We start from the raw sequence: 19,606 nt of genomic DNA, 5'->3' as shown, positions 1-19,606 counted from the left end.
GCAACCGGTATCAAGGTCGTCGAGTTTGTTGGTAGTGAGGTGATTGATGATTGTAGTTGAGTCAGGAGCGGGGGAGTTAGTGCAGTCGCGTCTTCTAAATCTGAAACGCGTTGCTCTAATTCGCTTGCTGTCCTCGACAAGTCCATCTGAGCTGCTTCAAAATTAGCGAATTGGGACGAGAGCTTCTCTAGTTTGGGCTCCATCACTGCCTCAACTGCTGTAGTAATTTGGGCCAACTGGTCGACAGTGAATTCCGCTCCTCCATTCTGCGGCCATTTTTGTTCCGACGGAGCCTCTTCTGCTCGCACCTTTTCTTTTTCTCTTTTACTGGATTTACTGACCATCGTTTTCGACTGAGTTTCCATAAATTTGTCCATCGCTGCTCTGTGAAGTTCTATCGTTCAGTGCAGGTAAAATTGCTCGATTTTGGGCAAGTTTAAAGCAAGTAAGGGCCCAGGCATCTCAGAGCAAGCAAGCCACACGTCTTGCCTGCTCTAGCACATCACGTGACTCCACTTCAACCAGTTTTTAATCCACAATTAGAACATTTCCTCCTATCCCATGACCCTCCATTTCCTCTGTAGCCTTTCATGAGGTACCTTGTCAAACGCCTTTTGAAAATCCAATAACGATATCAACGGCTCCCCTTTGTCCACATGTTTGTTTACTCCTTCAAAGAATTGAAGTAAATTGGTCAGGCAAGATTTCCCCACACAAAAGCTGTGCTGACTTGGTCTCAGTAATCCATGTCCTTGGATGTGCTCTGTAATTTTGTTTTTGCTAATAGCTTCTACCATTTTCCCGGCACCGACGTCAGACTCGCCGGTCTATAATTTCCGGATCTCCCCTGGAACCTTTTTTAAAATTGACGTTACATTGGCCACCCTCCAATCTTCCGGTACCATGCTCGATTTTAAGGATAAATTGCATATCACTAATAGTAGCTCCGCAAGCTCATTTTTCAGTTCTATCAGTACTCTAGGGTGAATACCATCTGGTCCAGGAGATTTGCTACTCTTCAGTTTGCTGAACTGCCCCATTTACGTCCTCCAGGTTTACCTTGAAGTCAGTAAGTTTCTCCGACTTGTCCACTTGAAATTCCATTTCTGGCACCGGTATCCCACCCAAATCTTCCTCGGTGAAGACCGAAGCAAAGAACTCATTCAGTCTCTCCGCTACATCTTTATCTTCCTTGATCGCCCCTTATACCCCTCTTGTCATCCAGCGGCCAAACTGATTCTTTTGCCGGCTCCTGCTTTTAATATACCGAAAAAAAATTGCTATGTTTTTTTGCCTCTAATGCTATCTTTTTTTTCGTAATCCCTCTTTGCCTTCTTTATCTGCGCCTTGCACTTGCTTTGACACTCCTTATGCTGCTTCTTGTTATTTTCAGACGGTTCCTTCTTCCATTTTCTGAAGGCATTTCTTTTAGCCCTAATAGCTTCCTTCACCTCAGTGTTCAACCACGCTGGCTGTCTTTTGGACTTCCGTCTTTCTTTTCTAATTTGTGGAATATGTTTGGCCTGGGCCTCGCTGATGGTATTTTTCAACAGCATCCATGCCTGTTGTATAGTTTTACTCTCTCAGTTGCCCCCCCTAAGTTGTTTTTTTAACCGTTCTTCTCATTTTATCATAGTCTCCTTTTTTAAAGTTAAATGCTAACGTATTTGACTTTCTGTGTATAGTTACTTCAAGGTTGATATCAAACTGATTATATTATGATCCACTGTTATCAAGCGGCCCCAGTACCATAACGTCCCTCACCAGATCATGCGCTTCACTAAGGACCAAGTCTAGAATTTTCCTTCTCTCGTCGGCTCCTGCACCAGCTACAGTTAAGGAACTCCTGTCCGACACCGATGAGGATGCCTTGTGGGATGAAGGGGAGGATCCCAGGTATTTCTCTTCTGAGGAGTCTTATGGTCTTCCCTCTGATCCTACTCCTTCACCAGAAAGAAAGCTTTCTCCCCCGGATAGTCTTTCTTTCTCTTCATTTGTCCGGAAAATGTCTGTGGCTATTCCCTTCCCAGTGGTATCTGAGGATGAGCCCAGGACTGAGATGCTCGAGGTCCTTGACTATCCTTCGCCACCTAAGGAGTCATCCACAGTTCCCTTGCATAATGTGCTCAAGGAGACACTTTTATGCAGAACTGGATGAAACCATTAAGTAATCCCACCATTCCCAAGAAAGTTGAGTCCCAATACACCATTCCCAAGAAAGTTGAGTCCCAATATCGGATTCACGGAGAACCTGAGCTGATGAAGTTGCAGTTACCTCACGACTCTATGGTTGTGGATTCCGCTCTCAAGAGAACCATGAGTTCTAGAGACTTGCCTCGGCGCCCCCGAGAAGAGAGTCTAGAACCCTGGACTCTTTGGGAGAAAGGCGTATCAGGCCTCTATGCTCATGGCTAAAATTCAATCCTACCAGCTCTACACGAGCATTCACTTGAGGAACACGGTGAAGCAACTGGCGGACTTGGTTGATAAGCTCCCTCTGGAGCAGGCCAAGCCTTTTCAGGAGGTGGTCAGGCTGCTGAAGGTTTGTCGTAAATTCCTATCCAGGGGTGCTTACGATTCTTTTGATGTTGCATCCAGAGCCGCTGCCCAAGGTATAGTGATGCGCAAACTCTCATGGCTGTGTGCCTCTGACCTGGACAATCGAGTCCAGCTGCGGATTGCGGATGTCCCTTGTCGGGGGGATAATATTTTTGGTGAGAAAGTCGAGTAAGTGGTTGATCAGATCATGCAGCCGGAAACTGCTATGGACAATCTCTCCCACTGGACGCCTTCTTCTTGTACCTCATCAGGTAGAATTTCCGTGGAAGGAAGAATGCTCCCTACGCCTATAAGAAGCGTAGGTACAGTCCTCCTCCTCGACAGCCTTCTCAGGCTCATCCCCAGCACACTCGTTCTCGTCAACAGGCATGCACCAAGGCAGGCCCCTGTGTCTCCCAGCAAAAAGCAAGGGACTGGCGTTTGACTGGCTCCAGTTGAGCATAGCTGCTGTAAAAGTGTCCGTGCCGGACAACTTACCGGTCAGAGGGAGGTTAAAACGTTTTCACCAAAGGTGGCCTCTTATAACTCCGATCGGTGGGTTCTTCAAATAGTCTGGTTAGGGTACTCCCTCAATTTGATATCCAGACCTCCAAATTGCCCACTGGGAGCTCAATCCTTCAGCTTCCAGCAAAGGCAGGTACTTGCAGAGGAACTCTCCGCCCTTCTCAATGCCAATGCGGTCGAGCCCATTCCACCAGGACAAGAAGGGCTAGGATTCTATTCCAGGCACTTCCTTGTGCAAAAGAAAACAGGGAGGAGGCGTCCCATCCTAGACCTAAGGGCCCTGAACAAATTCCTAGTCCGAGAAAAATTCAGAATGGTTTCCCTGGGGCACCCTTCTTCCCATGATTCAGGAAAACGATTGGCTACTCTCTGAACTTAAAGGATGCTTATCACACATCCCGATACTTCCAGCTCACAGGTGGTATCTTCGATTCCGTCTGGGAGCGCAGCACTTTCAGTACTGCCCTTTGGGCTTCTCATCTGTGCCCAGGGGTCTTAACAAAGTGCTTGGCAGTTGTCGCAGCATCGCTACACAGACTGGGAATGCATGTGTTCCCTTATCTCGACGATTGGCTGATGAAGAACACCTCAGAGGCAGGGGCTCTACAGTCCATGCAGATGACTATTCAACTGTTAGAGCTACTCGGCTTTGGTATAAATTACCCCAAGTCCCATCTTTTCCCTGTTCAGAAACTGGCATTTATAGGAGCTCTGCTGGACTCGCAGACAGCTCGCTCCTCTTCCCGAGGCGAGAGCACATAATCTTCTGTCTCTAGTTTCCATGGCCAGAGCATCTCAGCGGATCGCAGCTCGGCAGACTGTTGAGGCTCCTAGGCCATATGGCCTCCACCAGTACCATGTGGACTCCATGGCGCTTCTTCACATGAGATCAGCTCAATGGGACCCTAGCTTCCCAGTGGTCTCAAAGCTGTTGGGGACTCTAGAGCGATGCAATCCAGCTGTCCACCGTTTTTCACAATTCTCTTCAGTGGTGGAGAATTTGATCCAATCTGACCCTGGGACGTCTGTTTCAAATTCCTCAGCCACACACAAATTGCTGACAACGGATGCATCACCTCCTGGGGTGGGGAGCTCATGTCGATGGGCTTCATATCCAGGGAGTTTGGTCCTCCGGGAAGAAGGTCTTCAGATCAATCTCCTGGAATTGCGACCGCGGTCTGGAATGCTATAAAGGCTTTTCAGAGATCGGCGTCCAATCAAATCATCCAAATTCAGACAGACAATCAGGTTGCGATGTACTACATCAACAAGCAGCCGGGCACCGGATTCTCGCCCCAGATGTGGCTTAGGCTCGCCGTCACGGCATGTTTCTCCAAGCCATGTATCTGGCAGGCATAAACAGTTTGGCCTGACAGATTGAGCAGATTATGCAACCTCACGAGTGGTTGCTCAACATGGGCGTGGTACGCAAGATCTTCCGAGTGTGGGGCACCCCCTCGGTGGACTCTTTTTGCAACTCAGATCAATCACAGGGTTCCTCAGTTCTGTTCCAGACTTCTGGCCCACGACAGACTAGCGTCGGATTGCCTTTCTCCTTCATTGGGGGAAGGGCCTTCTGTATGCATATCCTTCCATATCTCTAGTAGAGAAGACTTTGCTGAAACTCAAGCAAGACCGTGGGACCATGATTCTGATTGCTCCCTTCTGGCTGTGTCAGGTTTGGTTCCCTCTTCTTCTGGAGTTATCCTCCGAAAAAACCGTGGAGATTGGACTGTTTTCCAACCCTCATAACTCAGAACAAGGGGGCGCTTCTGCATCCCAACCTCCAGTCTCTGGCTCTCACAGCCTGGATGTTGAGAGTGTAGAATTCGCTTCCTTGGGTCTCTCTGAGGGTGTTTCCCGGGTCTTGCTTGCTTCCAGGAAAGATTCCATGAAGAGGTGTTACTTTTTCAAATGGAAGAGATTTGCCGTCTGGTTTGTAGCAAGGCCCTAGATCCTCGCTCGTGTCCCACTCAGACCCTGCTTCAATACCTTCTACACTTGTCAGAGTTGGTCTGAAGACCAACTCCGTAAGAGTTCATCTTAGTGCAATTAGTGCATATCATTATCGTGTAGTGCATATCATTATCCTGCCATCTGAAGTACTTGACCTGGAAGGTCATTTTCTTGGTGACTGTTACTTCAGCTCGTAGAGTCAGTGAGCTCCAAGCCTTGGTAGTGCATGCTCCTTATCTCAAGTTTCATCACAACAGAGTAGTCCTCCGCACGTACTCTAAGTTCTTGCCAAAGGTGATGTCGGAGTTCCATCTGACCCAATCAGGTTATCTTGCGTCATACCCGCCCTGCTGAACGTCATTTGCACACCTTGGGACTGCAAGAGAGTCTTGGCCTTTTATGTGAGGCGGACAAGCCCCTTCAGACAGTCCGCCCCAAATGCTTTGTGTCTTTTGATCCCAACAGAAGGGGAGTCACAGTCGGGAAACGCACCATTTCCAGTTGGCTAGCAGATTGCATTTCCTTCACTTATGCCCAAGCTGGGCTGAATCTTGAGGGTCATGTCACGGCTCATATTGTTCGAGCCATGGCAGTGTCGGTGGCTCACTTGAAGTCAGCCACTATAGAACAGATTTGGAAGGCTGCGCCGTGGTCATCTATCCACACATTCACATCTCATTACTGCCTGCAGCAGGATACCCAATGTGACAGTCGATTTGGGCAGTCGATGCTGCAGAATCTGTTTGGGGTTTAGAATCCAACTCCACCCCCCTAGGCCCATTTTTATTCCGTTCCAGGCTGCACTCTCAGATGTTTCTGGTTTTAGGTCAATCTCAGTTATGTCTTCGCCGTTGTGAGGCCCAATTGACCTTCTTTGTTGTTTTGAGTGAGCCTGGGTTCTAGGGATACCCCATCAGTGAGAACAAGCAGCCTGCTTGTCCTCAGAGAAAGTGAAGAACATACCTGTAGCAGGTGTTCTCCGAGGAAGTAGGCTGATCTCACAAACCCGCCCACATCCCCTTTGGAGTTGTTGTTCTCCTTGGTTTATTGCTTTTCATATCACTGAGTGGGGACTCTTGCGCGATGGGCGGGAAGACTGCTGCGCATGTGCGGTGCGCGTGTCCTGCGCTAGAAGGCTCTGGCAAAAACTTTGTTTTTGCTGTGAAAATTGCCATCCTGGGCCACCGTGGAACATCAACCCATCAGTGAGAACAGTCAGCCTGCTGTCCTCGGAGAACACTGCTACCGGTATGTATCTTCGCTTTCCCTTCACACGTGGAATTTCTATCCATAATGATTCCCCATGCTGCTATCTGTTTTGTGTGGAATGTTTATTTGACTCAATTCTCTCTTTAATATATAACACAACCTCCCCCCCCTTCAATTTGATCCTTTCTAACATTGCGATACAATTTGTACCCTGCTAACACAGTGTCCCACTGATTGTCCTCTTTCTACCAAGTCTCTGGAGATGCCTATTATGTTTACCTCATCATTTAGTTCTATATACTCTTAATTGTTCCAAATTATTTTTTTTAGGCTTCTAGCATTTGTATACAGGCACTTCAAATTGTGTTTTTTGCTTGGATATATAAGCTGCTTAGAAATTGACGGTGATAATGTGCATCGTTTATCCTTCTCTCTCATTAAGCACACCTAGCTTACTTTTAGCATTGTTGAAACCTCTCTACTGGAATTCCCTAAATGTCCTTTTTTTTTTTTTTTAATAGTATCCTTCAAGGACGCTGCACACCAAATCGTGCACTCCCATGTGACTGTCTGCTTCCCACCCCCTCCCCAATTCTAGTTTAAAAGCTACTCTATCTCCTTGTTAAAATTTAGCACCAGCAGGACTGGTTCCATCCCGGTTAGGTAGAGCCCATCCTTTCAGAACAGTCTCCCCCTTTCCCAGAATATTGCCCAGTTCCTAACCAATCTAAATCCCTCATCCCTGCATCATCATCTCAACCATGCTTTGAGACTTCAGAGCTCTGCCTGCACGTGGAACAGGGAGCATTTCTGAAAATGTTACCCTGGAGGATCTGGACTTCAGCTTTCTATCTAAGAGCCTAAATTGACTTCTAGAGCATCCCTCCCACATTTTCCTATATCATGGTACTCACATGTACCAAGACAGCCAACACTATCTAAGATCTTGTCTAGATGATGCGTGATTGTCCACCACCTTCGCACAGGCAGACAAGGTGACCAGGCGATCCTCATGTTCATGAGCCACCCAGCTATTTTCATGTCTAATGATCGAATCACCAACTACAACAGCTGTCCTAACCCTTCCCGCCTGGACAGAATTTTTTGAAGACATATCATTGGTGCGAGAGGATAGTGCATCCCCTGGTGGGCAGGTCCTGGATACAGGAATACTTCCTACTTCACCAGAGTGCTGCTCTTCTACTAGGAGACCTCCCTCCTCCAAGGCAGTGCAGGGGCTGCCAGACTGGAGGTGGGACTTCTCTACATTGTCCCTGTAAGGTCTCCTCTATGTACCTCTGTCTCCCTCATCTCCTCTAAGTCTGCTACTCTAGCCTCAAGAGAACGGACCCTGTTCTTCTGAGAGCTAAGAGCTCTTTGGCATCGGGCACACATATATAACCTCTCACCAACTGGGAAGATAATCATACATGTGACACTCGGTGCAAAAGACTCGATAGCACCTCTCTTACTGCTGGACTGCTGTCTTCATCTTAGTACTTTTTGAATTTTTCAATAATTTTAAACTTTCTAAGATATTAAGGTTATTAGTCTAATATAGCTTATATGGTATATTGCGTGAGTTATTTAGTGTTTGCCTCTTAGAAAATAATGAAATTTAATTAAACTCTCTAAGAAGGACTCCTTTCTTGTTATCCTAATTAGAATAACTGGACTATATAAATAAGAGTAAACTAGGCCCTGCCTGTGCCTTCTAGAGGCTATCATGTTGTAGGCTGTGGCAGAAAGTTGTTAAAACTATAGGGGAAAGGGTATTTATACTATGGAAACTAAGCTGTGCTGCAAAACTAAGTTAAATCTCAACTGGGGTGTCCGTGTGATTATCAGTTCTTCTCTACACTGATGCTATTGTGAACTCTAGAATAGTCCCTTAATGCTAGGCCTGTGAAACTTTAATAGCGATTTTAAATGCTAGACAAAGAAAGCCCTAAATTCCTTAAACTGCCTTTCCTAACTTAGAGGCATATTTTCAAAGCACTTAGCCTTCCAAAGTTCCATAGGTTCTATGGAACTTTGGAAGGCTAAGTGCTTTGAAAATATGCCTCTAAGTAAACTAACTTTAAAAATAAAGACACCGAGATAACCTATTTAACTCTAAATGTATTTTTCCCAGTTTAAAGCAATTTCCTCCCAGCAAATAACTTACCAGTGAAGATTTGTCCTGCTCTGGAAGTCCTCACTTCTCATCGTTTTTCATGGTCCAAAGAAAAGTAGTTCCGTTTGGCTCATTATTTACCTAAAAGGGGTCAATACCTGTCTCAGGGTTCGTGCTTTTGGATAAAGATGTTAAAAATCTCTATCCATTGTTAGTTTCTGACCTCCCTGGATTTTTGGAGGCTTGCCTGTACATTCCCAGCAGGGCAGTGTTTTCAGAATGTGCTTTTAGGACAGAAGGTAGGGGTAACCCCCACGTGGTGTATGCTGATGCTGTAGCCTCTTTGATCCAACTGAGATTGTAGCAACACCTTACTAAGGTAGCTCCTCTGAACACAGAAGCAGCTGAACAGTCCTCTTTAGATACTAGTGTAACGTTCTGTGCATTGTCCAACCTATACTGAATCCTCACCTCCTCTCCTCGGTCTTCCAACTCTTGAAAAACCAAAAGGGGATATTGATTTTTAATATGACATTGACACACCATAGAAAGAAAGGGACTGATCGTATCGCCACGTTATCCTTGCGAAATAAACAGGAAGAGCTCTCGGCATGACAGAGTTTGCAATTCTGAAATCTTTCTATTTGAAACAGATGGCCACAAGAAAATACAGACTTAATGTAGTGTCTTTCAATTATGCTTCCTTAGTTTTAAAAGGCACCTGTGCCAAAAGAGAGAGCACTAAATTCAGGTCCCATGGTGGAATCACTGGTCTTCATAGGGATCTCTTCCTTAATGTAGCCCTCTCAAGAGCCATCCTCAAGACAAAATGGAATAGCAAAGAGAGGGAACAAAGTATAAGCAAAAGTAAAAAAAAATAACAAAAAACAACAACCAGCACCAAGGCTTTAAAAAGAGGGACACAGTTTTTTATTATAAGTTTGTTAAAAAACAGTCATTGGAGAAAGACCTGACACCATACAGAAAGTGAGCATGAGCTCTATATCGTATGATATGTGAGACTATATATTGTAGACAATCTGACAACTACCAGCTGTTTCGAGTTACTCTACAAAAATTTCCCCGTCATCATCGTGACCCCTGACGCAGGTGCGGAGCACCGAAAACACGGCCCATGTCGGGTCTTTCTTCAATGACTGTTTTTTCAAAGTTATAATTAAAGAACTAGTATCCCTCTTTTAAGGCCCTTGGTTCTGTTTTTTTTTTTTTTTGTCAAGACAAAATGGAGACATGTTCTGCATCTGTATCAGGAACCCAGTTACCCCTGATAACACCAATAAATCCTCCACTTTGATCCTCCTGAAAATCTCTGTACCACTGGTCGCCTCAGTGAATCTGGTCCCACTAGCATGGCAAGCTCCCAGTAGCTCTCAACTTTCTGAAAATCTAGCCTAACAAAGGCTACAGAAGGAATATGTAAAACAGGCTGAAGCTGGCCAATGGTTGAATTAGTGTCTATTCCCTCTGACAGTTGCTCCTTCCTTTGACTGAAAAGTCTTGGAGCCTTTACATTTTTGTCTGTTGCCATGATGTCCATGACTGGCCTTCACAGTCTCCGAACGATGCAATTAAAGTCTTGTCTGTCGGATTCCTACTCTTGGGTCCCAGGGTATTCTTACTAAGAAAATCCAGTTCGCATTGTCTAGTCATTGCTGACAGGTCTAAGCGATACTTCTCTTGCCAAGCGGTTAGCGCACACACTTCCTCTGCTGCCAGTTCAGTCCCGGTGCAATCCTGATAATTGACATAGGCTACTGTCATCTTATTGCCTGACAATCTGTCCTGCCTTGTTCTGCACTAAATATAGAAAGGCTTTCAGGGCTAGCTGCATGGCTCTCATCTCCAGCTAGTTAAACATTTAATTTATCGTCCAGTGGCCTTGAGCTGCTTCATCCAGGCAGTGAGCTCTTCAACCAGAGAAGCTGGCATCTGTCATCACCATGATGCAGCTTGTTGGTTTCAGACTCGTTCCTTAAGAACATAAGTGTTGCCATACTGGGGACAGATGTAGCCTGTTTCTGACAGTGGCCAATCCAGGTCACAAATACAGGGCAGATCCAAAAGAGTAAAAACAGATTTTATGTTTGCATATCCTAGAAGTAAGCAATGGATTTCCCAAGTCCATCTTAATATGGCTTATGGAGTTTTCTTTTAGGAAATTATCCAATCCTTTTTTTTAAACTTGCTAAGCTAACTGCTTTTATACCAAATTCTCTAACAATGAATTCCAGAGTTTTATTACATGTTGAGTGAAGAGATGTGTTCTCCAGTTTGTTTTAAATGTAGTAGCTTCATTGCATTCTCCCTCAGTCCTAGTATTTTGGAAAGGGAAACCAGAGATTCCCATCCTACGTGCTTCCCAGTCCACTGGTATTTATAGCCCCTCAATCATATCTCCTCTGTCATCTCTTCTTCAAGCTGAAGAGCCTAGCAGCTTTAGTCTTTCTTCATAGGGAAGTCATTCCATTCCCTTTATCATTTTGTTGCCCTTCTCTGCACCTTTTCTAATTCTGCTGTATCTTTTGCACATAGTATTCAAGTTGCAGTTGCACCATGGAACGATACAAAGGCATTTTAACATTTTCATTGTTTTTCATTTCTTTCCTAATAATTCCTAACATTTTATTTGCTTTCTTAGCCGCCACTTCACACTGAGCAGAGAGTTTTCAATATATCATCAGTGATGACACCTAGATTCTTTTCTGGGCGGTGATTCCTAATGTGGAACTTTGTATCACATAGCTATAATTTGGGTTCATCTTTCCCACAGTTATCACTTTGCACTTACTCACATTAAATGTCATCTGCTATTCGGATTCCCATAATTTTTCACAATCCTCCTACAGTTTAACAACTTTGAATAACTTTGTGTCATCAGCAAATTTAATTACCTCACTAGTTATTCCCATCTCTAGATCATTTATGAATATGTTAAAAAGCAGCAGTCCCAGCACAGACCCCTGGGGAACCCCATTATTTACCCTTCTCCATTGAGAATACTGACCATTTAATCTACTCTCTGTTGTCTATCTTTTAACCAGTTCTTAATCCATAATAGGTCATTACCTCCTATCCCATGACTTTCTAATTTCCTCAGAAGTATTCATGAGGTACTTGTCAAATGCGTTTGAAAATCCAGATACACATTATCGACCAGTTCACTTTTATCCACATGTTTATGCACCCCTTCAAAGAAATGTGGTAGATTGGTGAGGCAAGATTTCCCTTGACTAAATCCACGTTGGGTTTGTCTCATCAATCCATGCCTTTGTTTATGCTTTGTAATTTTGTTCTTTATAATAGTTTTTAGTATTTTGCCCTGCACTGATGTCAGGCTCACCATTCTGTTATTTCCTAGATAATCTCTGGAACCATTTTTAAAAATCTGCATTACATTGGTCAGCCTCCAATCTTTTGATACAATGCTTGATTTTAAAGATAATTATATATTACTAATAAAGTTTTGCAAGTTAATTTTCAGTTCTATCAGTACTCTGGAATGGTATACTATCTGGTCCAGGTGATTTACTACTCTTCAGTTTGTTAAATTACCCCATTATATCTTCCAGGTTTAAGAAGGTTTGTTTGTTTCTCTGACTGATTAGCATTGAATACCATTTCTGACACTAGTATGTCCCCCACATCCTCCTCGGTGAAGACCGAACAAAGAATTCATTTGATCTCTCTGCTATGGCCTTGTCTGCCCTGAGTACCCTTTTTACCCCTTGGTCATCTAGCAATCCAACTGATTCTTTTGCGGGCTTTTTGCTTCTAATATACCCAAAAGATTTTACTATGTGTTTTTTTGCCTTGTGCATGATTAGGTGACTGTCTCGGGGGAAAGTAAGGACCAACCTGTCCTAGTGGCTGCAAAAGCATCTCCAGCTCCTGCTTCTGGGAGGATCACTGGGATAAGAGGGCTTTTTGTAATGGGTACATGTGAGCCTGGCTAATAGAACTAATTCCTAGGTTGTTGACATAGATCCCAGGACCTGAAGATAGTCCCAGGCCTTTTGGCTTTGACCTCTTGAGAAGGTTCTTTATCTGCAACTGCAGCTTGTGGGCTGTCTCCTCTGACAAAACAGTTTGCTTTTCTACATCAGCATGTGCCCCCAAGTACTTTAACCCCCTGGGACAGAACCAACTTGTTTTGGCTATGTTGACTACGCATCCTAATTCCTGCAAGAACTGACCCATTTGAGCTATGCCTTCCTTGCTTTTTTGTGTGACTTCACTTGGATCATCTAGTCATCCAAGTAGGGATATACCAACATCCCTGTCCTTGCACAATGACAGCCACTATCACAGTCATCTTGGAAAATGTTCTTGGTGCTGTGGCTAACCCAAATAGCAGCATGTGAAATTGAAAATGCAGCCTCAACACTGAGAACATTCTGGTGTTCTTGTTGAATAGGAATAAGCAGGTAAGCCTTTGTTGGGTCTAGTGATGTTAAAAACTCTCCCTGGCACACCACCACCATCACTGACCTCATCTTTTTGATAATGGAAGTTTGTGACCAACAGCACCTTGTTGACTTGCTTTAGGTTTAGAATAAGCTGACTTGAGCTTGGGGAATCCAGTCCAAGCAGCCTTTCAGCCCATTTGAACAGACTCAAGCAGCATAACCCCGGCATACTGTGATCTGGAAGGTAAGTGCTTCCACCTTAAATGATGGACTTCCATCTTAGCTAATAAGTTATTCTGCCAACATTTTTTCCTCAGGCCACATGCTCATGATTATGAATATGTGTGCTGTATATATTGGATTGTAAAAAAGCTTTTGTAACCTATCTGGAGTAGAATAAAGCTCTTTGAAAGTCTACAGAGCTTTTGGTTACTTTAGACCTCAACAAACCTGAGACTGTCATTCATGATTAATTACACACTAACAGATTTGCATTCCTTTTGCTTATTCTCAGTTGGGCTTAAATGTGGGGAACAGTATCAAGGCTCATAATTTTAGAGACATGGCAATGCCTATGGCCACCTCCAAGGAGAAACACGTTTAAATCTCAATGCTTGGAGAAGGAGTCCCAGTGCAATGTCAGGTTTGGTCAGTCAATCATAGCACATATGAGTTTATCTTGTTGGGCAGACTGGATGGACCGTGCAGGTCTTTTTCTGCCGTCATCTACTATGTATGTATGTTACTATATATAATCTTAAATCTAAATCAAAACACTCATTCCCCCTATGGCCTTTTATCTTTCTTTTCAGTTTTATTTGTCACAAAGTAAAAACATTAAAAACCACCTAAAGGACTGTTGGAAACCAAAACAAGCTAGTGACTGTTAGCATTTGTTCTCCCCATTTTCTCTCTTTATATTATAGGCAAACTGTGGCTAGGGATTCTTGTCTGTAAGGACTTTCTATCCTGCTTACCTTAACAGGTGTATTCTGAAGTTCTCATGATACCCACCCACTTTTTCCAGGAGTTGGATTGCTTTAAATTCTAAAACAAATTTATAGTTATCAGAACCGAGATGGCGAGCAGGAACTCCTGCACAAATGCAATGGGATGTGCTGCAAGCCTTCTAAAACAGGATACCAACCAAATATGTGGTCTGTGGGTTGTTGCCAGCCCAATGAGCTGCAATATCTAGCCTACAGGAATCACACAGCAGCATAGACTTGACCAGCATTTGACCTGAGACGACTTCTCACCATGCACTGTGGTAGCAAAGACATACCTGCATCTTACCTAGTTTCCTTTCCTGGGCTGAGTCAGAAGGATGTTTTTTGACTGCAGTTTTGCTGGTCCTTGACTGTCACTACTGCCCTGAATATGCTGTGGCTGGTAGTTAGTATCCTGTAGCTGACTGCTGGTGTTCCACTGCCAGTGCTGGATCCTGTAATGCTGCACATTGCTGTGGCAAGATACTGCTTGGGGCAAAATGTGAGAGTATGGGTGTTTAGTAAATTGGATCCTGAATACTAGCATGGAACACTACAGCACAGAAACAGTTCTCACGGCTCTTCTCAGTGAAATCCATTCATATTTAATTGTCCTAGCTATTTCCCTTGACCTTTCTGTGGCTTTCATCAGGTGACCACGCCTTCCTCCTTTCACATCTGTCTTCTTTAATAATATCAGGTTCAGTTATTTCCTGGTTCACTTCTTTCCTCTCTGGTTGCTCTTTCCAAGTTGTTACCACATACTCTGCATCCACGCCCCGAACTCTAACATATGTGGTGTCCCATAGGGCTCTATTCTGTCCCCTCTTATTCAGTCTGTTCTGGAGCTTTCTTGCTACAGTTATTCAGTCCTTTGGAATCTCTTGCTGTCTGTATGCAGATGTTACTTAACAACCCTTATCCTTCACTCTTTAAATGGCTACCAGCTTGTTCTCCCCAGTCCCAAAAATGCATTCTATGATTCCATGAGACGGGCCTTCTTTTTTGCGACTCCAGTTCTGTGGAACTCCCTACCTCTTCTTCATAATCTCTGAAAAAATTCAAATCATTGACTAAGACTTGGCTTTTCCAACAGGCCTTCCCTTCTGCTTCTGGCTGAGTGCATTTAGGCATTTTGTGACTGACTGGCTGTACCTTTCTATTCTTCCCTCTCCTTCCCTTCCCTCTTGGTAATTATATCCTTTTTTTCTCTCTCTCTCTCAATTTTTGTGTACATGATTGTGGTATCCCTTTCCTATCCGACATTGTAGTTCCTTTTCTTCTTGTTTTTTAATGTTGTTATACACTGCTTTGAACTGCTAGTTAGCAAAGATGATATAGCAAATTTAAATAAGTAAATAAAAAATAAATTAATAAATAATTGAAAAAGTATGAATCTGCAGAAAAGGTTTTCTTTTCCGTAAGTTAACATTGCCTACCTTCTTGTCTAGACAGTGCTCCTAGTTGCACAATCACATCAAAAGAAAAGAATGGATGGGCAAAAAATGGATACTAAATGTAGGTGGGAGGGTATGGTAAGGTTTGGTGTAGAAGAGGATTAATATTTTAGGGTGGAGGAGAGATAAGGGGTGGTGGTGTGAATTTTTCCCTTTTTTTGTCTAATTAACCAGTAACTAGTCTACATAGGTCAATAATATTTTATTCTTTTTTTTATCTTGTCTCTATTCACTTTATTTTATAGTTAAGAAAAATAGGAGGTGGAGGATTTGGAGAAATCTACGATGCCTTAGACTTGCTCACCAGGGAAAATGTTGCACTGAAGGTAGAATCTGCCCAACAACCAAAACAAGTCCTGAAAATGGAAGTGGCTGTGCTGAAGAAACTCCAAGGTATTTCATATGGTTTCATTTTTCTTACCTTACCCATAGTTCTGTATTCTGTTCTAGACTAGTAGCTCAGTTTGTTCTCTCTGCCCCCCCCCCCCCCCCCCCAATAAAGACAGTGACTTTCCTATTTTTACCAGTCCGAGATCCTAGTATAAGATAGTTTAAAACTGATCATACTGAGATGATTATTCGATGATACTATATGTAAGAACTTGAGGAACTCTTCAGATCCACATTCAAACTCTGCAGTTGGTGTTTTGTTTTAGATGCAGACTGCTGCATTTAAATTATTCATAGATATCCAGTGCCATTATCCAGAACCATATATGCAGAGTGGAGAGTGCTACCACTATCTGGATAGTGACGATATTCAAACTGCTACCTGATGAGTTATCTGGATAATGATATGAATGTTGTCACTTTGCAGATAACTTGCTCTACCCATGCGTTGCCCTGGCACTATCCTGATAGTACTGTAGTAGTCTGTAAGATTTTCAGTGGCACTATCCGGATAGTACCACTGATAGCAGTGGATAAGGAGTTTAAATGGATTATCTCAAGAGGCTTGTGAACAAACTGATTGAGCTGAAATTAGGGCCCAAAACGGTGAACTGGATTAGAAACTGGTTGTCTGACCATTGACAGAGGGTGGTGGTAAATGGCAAAAATGCCATACAATAAAATATTATTCTCAGAGGACAAGCAGGCTGAATATTCTCACTGATGGGTCGTCGTCCACGACGGCCCAGGAGACCGGAACAAAAACTTCTAAAGCAAAAAGGAAGTCTCTAGAACGCTCCGTTGTGCGGGCCAAACGCACCACGCATGCATGAATGGCTTCCTGCCCGCAACGCGAGCGTGCCCTCAGTTTCTTTTTGTCCGTGCCTTGGCAGTCACACTGCTCAGGTTTTGGTCCAGGAGACTGCTACAGCGTTTATCGCTACCCTCTTGTTTCTATTTCTTTTACCTTTTCTAGTTTTAGTCTTTAAAAAAAAAAAAAAAGTAGTTTCCATATCATCAAGCTGATCAATCCATAGACTGGTGGGTTGTGTCCATCTACCAGCAGGTGGAGATAGAGAGCAAACTTTTGCCTCCCTATATGTGGTCATGTGCTGCCGGAAACTCCTCAGTATGTTCTCTATCTCAGCAGGTGGTGGTCACACACAGCAGCAGCTCTGGCTAGGCCTCCAAGCCTAATCCTTAGGTTTTGTTGAGGCCTGGGGTTGAGGGCTCTTTTGAGCAAGTGCAAACCTGGTGGTGCCAGGTCCCTCCTTTTCTCCCCCCTCCCGCTGGCTCCGTTTAAAAAAAAAAATAAAATTTTTTTAAACGTCTTTAAAGGCGTTTAATTCGACGTTTCTTTAAACGTTCATTGCAGCTACTCACTGGGACACCAGTTCGTTACAGCTCGGAGCGGCAAGCAGGTAATTTTACCTTTTTATAGCGGGCAGGGGGTTCCCCGATTCTTCTCCTCGTGGCAATGGCGTCGGAGGGCGAGGGCGCAAAGGGTCGCTCCCCGGATCGCTGGAGCGCTTCTAGAGGGGATGCGGGGGTTTTACAACCTGATTCGCCCTTGATGGGTGATAGTTTAGTGACCGATGAATGTCCCGGTCGTTCCTCCGGCGTGGCGGTTTTTTCCCGCCATAAACGCCCATCCCCTGCTCCTCGCCTCCGCCATCTTGGCCGGCCACGCGGCTCGGACGGCTTCTTCGGGGCCGCCCTTGAGGTTGGAGACATTAATGCCATGAACGCCCTTAATTTGGGCGACGGCACAAAAGCGGCTAAAGTTAAGCGCCGTTCTTCCCGCGCGGCTCCTTCACGGAGTTTCGCGCCGGACGCCATTTTGGATGCGCAGCATGTCTCTCCCCCGCTTGCGAGCGCCGGTTGAGAGTGCGTCTAGGGCTGTTGCCCAGGCTGCGGAAGTGCACAGTCTGGGGGGTTTCTCCCCCGAGTTTGTTTTGCTGCTGCATCAGGCTTTCCTCATGCAAAACGCTGCCCCTGCTCCCTCTTCTGATAAAGAGGTTGAGGTTCCCAGAGGTAAATGCCCTCGGGTTGATTTCCAGGCCTTGGAGGACTTTTGTCTCCTCCGATGTAGATGAGGGCAGCGTGTCTGAGGTCTCCCAACGATCCTTTGCGGATTCCTTGGAGGAGATAGATCCCCGCTCGGATGGAGCGGATGACCCCTCTGCAGCGCGGCTTTTTAGCCCAGAGGATTTGCCCAACCTGTTGTTACAGGCCATGGACACTTTGAAGATTTCCTCTCCGGAGGACGTCTCTCCCTCAGCCCCTGTTGGCTCTGCCATTATGCTGGGGACGAAGCGCCCGCCTAGAACCTTCCACGTGCATGATGCCATGCACACCTTAATTGCGGCTCAATGGGATGTCCCGGAAACGAGCCTTAAAGTGGCTAGGGCTATGTCCCGCCTCTATCCTTTGGCTGTGAGTGAACGTGAGGCCTCTCTGGGGCCTACCGTGGATTCTTTAATCACTGCGGTGACTAAGAAAACGGCGTTGCCGGTGGAAGGTGGCACGGCCCTAAAGGACGCCCAAGACAGAAGATTGGAGGCGGCCTTAAGGTCGTCCTTGGAGGCAGCTGCTTTAAGTTTGCAGGCCTCAGTTTGCGGCTCCTATGTGGCCAGGGCGTGCCGGACTATGGTGCAGCGGGCTTCCCCCTCGGATCATTCCTTGAGGGCTGATTGGCCAGCCCTGGAATCGGGCTTAGCCTATTTGGCAGACTTGCTGTATGATGTCTGGAGAGCCTCAGCTAAAGGCATGGCTCAGACAGTCTCTGCGCGGCGGTGGCTTTGGCTGAAACATTGGTCTGCTGACCATGCCTCTAAATCCCGCCTGGCTAGATTGCCTTTTAAAGGCAAGCTGCTGTTTGGGGTCGAGCTGGACAAAATCGTGACCGATCTCGGCACGTCTAAGGGCAAGAAATTACCAGAGGTCAGGGCTCGGGTTAGTACTCGTCCCGATACCTCCATACCGCCCGGGCAAGTCGGGTTCCTCTGCCCCCTCTTCCTTCAAGAGGAATTTCTCCCCCAAGCAGCATTCCTTTCGCAGAGACCGCCGTCCCGGAGGTGCTCCCTCCGGTCCTCCCCCAGGGTCTCGTACCCAATGACGGGGCCTTGGTCCACGCCCCAGTGCAGATTGGAGGACGGCTGTCCTCGTTTCTGGGCGAGTGGACCACTATAACTTCAGACGCGTGGGTGCTGGAAGTCATCAGAGACGGCTACAAGCTAGAGTTCTGCCAACCCTTAAGAGACGGGTTTGTACTCTCTCCCTGCAAGTCTCCGGTCAAGCTGTGGTAGTGCAGCAGACCTTGGACAACCTGATCCGCCTGGGTGCGGTCGTTCCGGTGCCAAAAAATCAGATTGGCAAGGGACGTTACTCCATTTACTTTGTGGTTCCAAAGAAAGGAGGTTCTGTCCGGCCTATCCTCGACCTCAAAGGGGTCAATCGGGCCTGGAAAGTGAGGCACTTTCGCATGGAGACTCTCCGCTCTGTTATAGCGGCAGTGAAGGCAGGAGAGTTCTTGGCTTCCTTGGACATCAAGGAAGCGTACCTGCATATTCCCATCTGGCCTCCTCTCCAACGCTTTCTGCGTTTTACAGTCCTGAGACGACACTTCCAGTTCAGAGCCCTCCCTTTCGGGTTGGCTACTGCTCCGCGGACCTTTTCCAAAGTAATGGGGGTCATAGCGGCCTTCCTGCTAAAGGAAGGAGTACAAGTCCATCCTTATCTGGACGACTGGTTGATCCGAGCCCCCTCTTATGCAGAGTGCGGCAAAGCTATGGACCGGGTAGTTGCTCTTTTGAGCTCCCTGGGATGGATCATCAGCTGGAAGAAGAGCCAGCTGCGCCCGACTCAGTCCCTGGTGTATCTGGGAGTTCGATTCGACACCCAAGTGGGCAGAGTGTTCCTGCCAGACAATCGGATTGTCAAGCTTCAGGCTCAGGTGGACTAGTTCCTAGTAGCCTCTCCTATTCGGGCTTGGGACTA

General features: G+C 45.5%; 1 protein-coding gene across 1 annotated transcript in view; it reads left to right on the top strand.

Moving 5' to 3' along the window:
- The window catches only part of TTBK2 (tau tubulin kinase 2), a 237,559-nt gene that overhangs the window by 34,974 nt on the left and 182,979 nt on the right, over window positions 1–19,606 (top strand). The window contains 1 exon segment of the mRNA XM_030214295.1: window positions 15,463–15,610. Within this exon segment, the coding sequence (XP_030070155.1) occupies window positions 15,463–15,610 (148 nt within the window).

This window comes from Microcaecilia unicolor, chromosome 9 (genome assembly GCF_901765095.1).
Source record: "Microcaecilia unicolor chromosome 9, aMicUni1.1, whole genome shotgun sequence".
Classification (NCBI taxonomy): domain Eukaryota; kingdom Metazoa; phylum Chordata; class Amphibia; order Gymnophiona; family Siphonopidae; genus Microcaecilia; species Microcaecilia unicolor.
The sequence above is the reverse complement of the archived record's forward strand: the minus strand, read 5'-3'. Positions and strand labels throughout refer to the sequence as shown.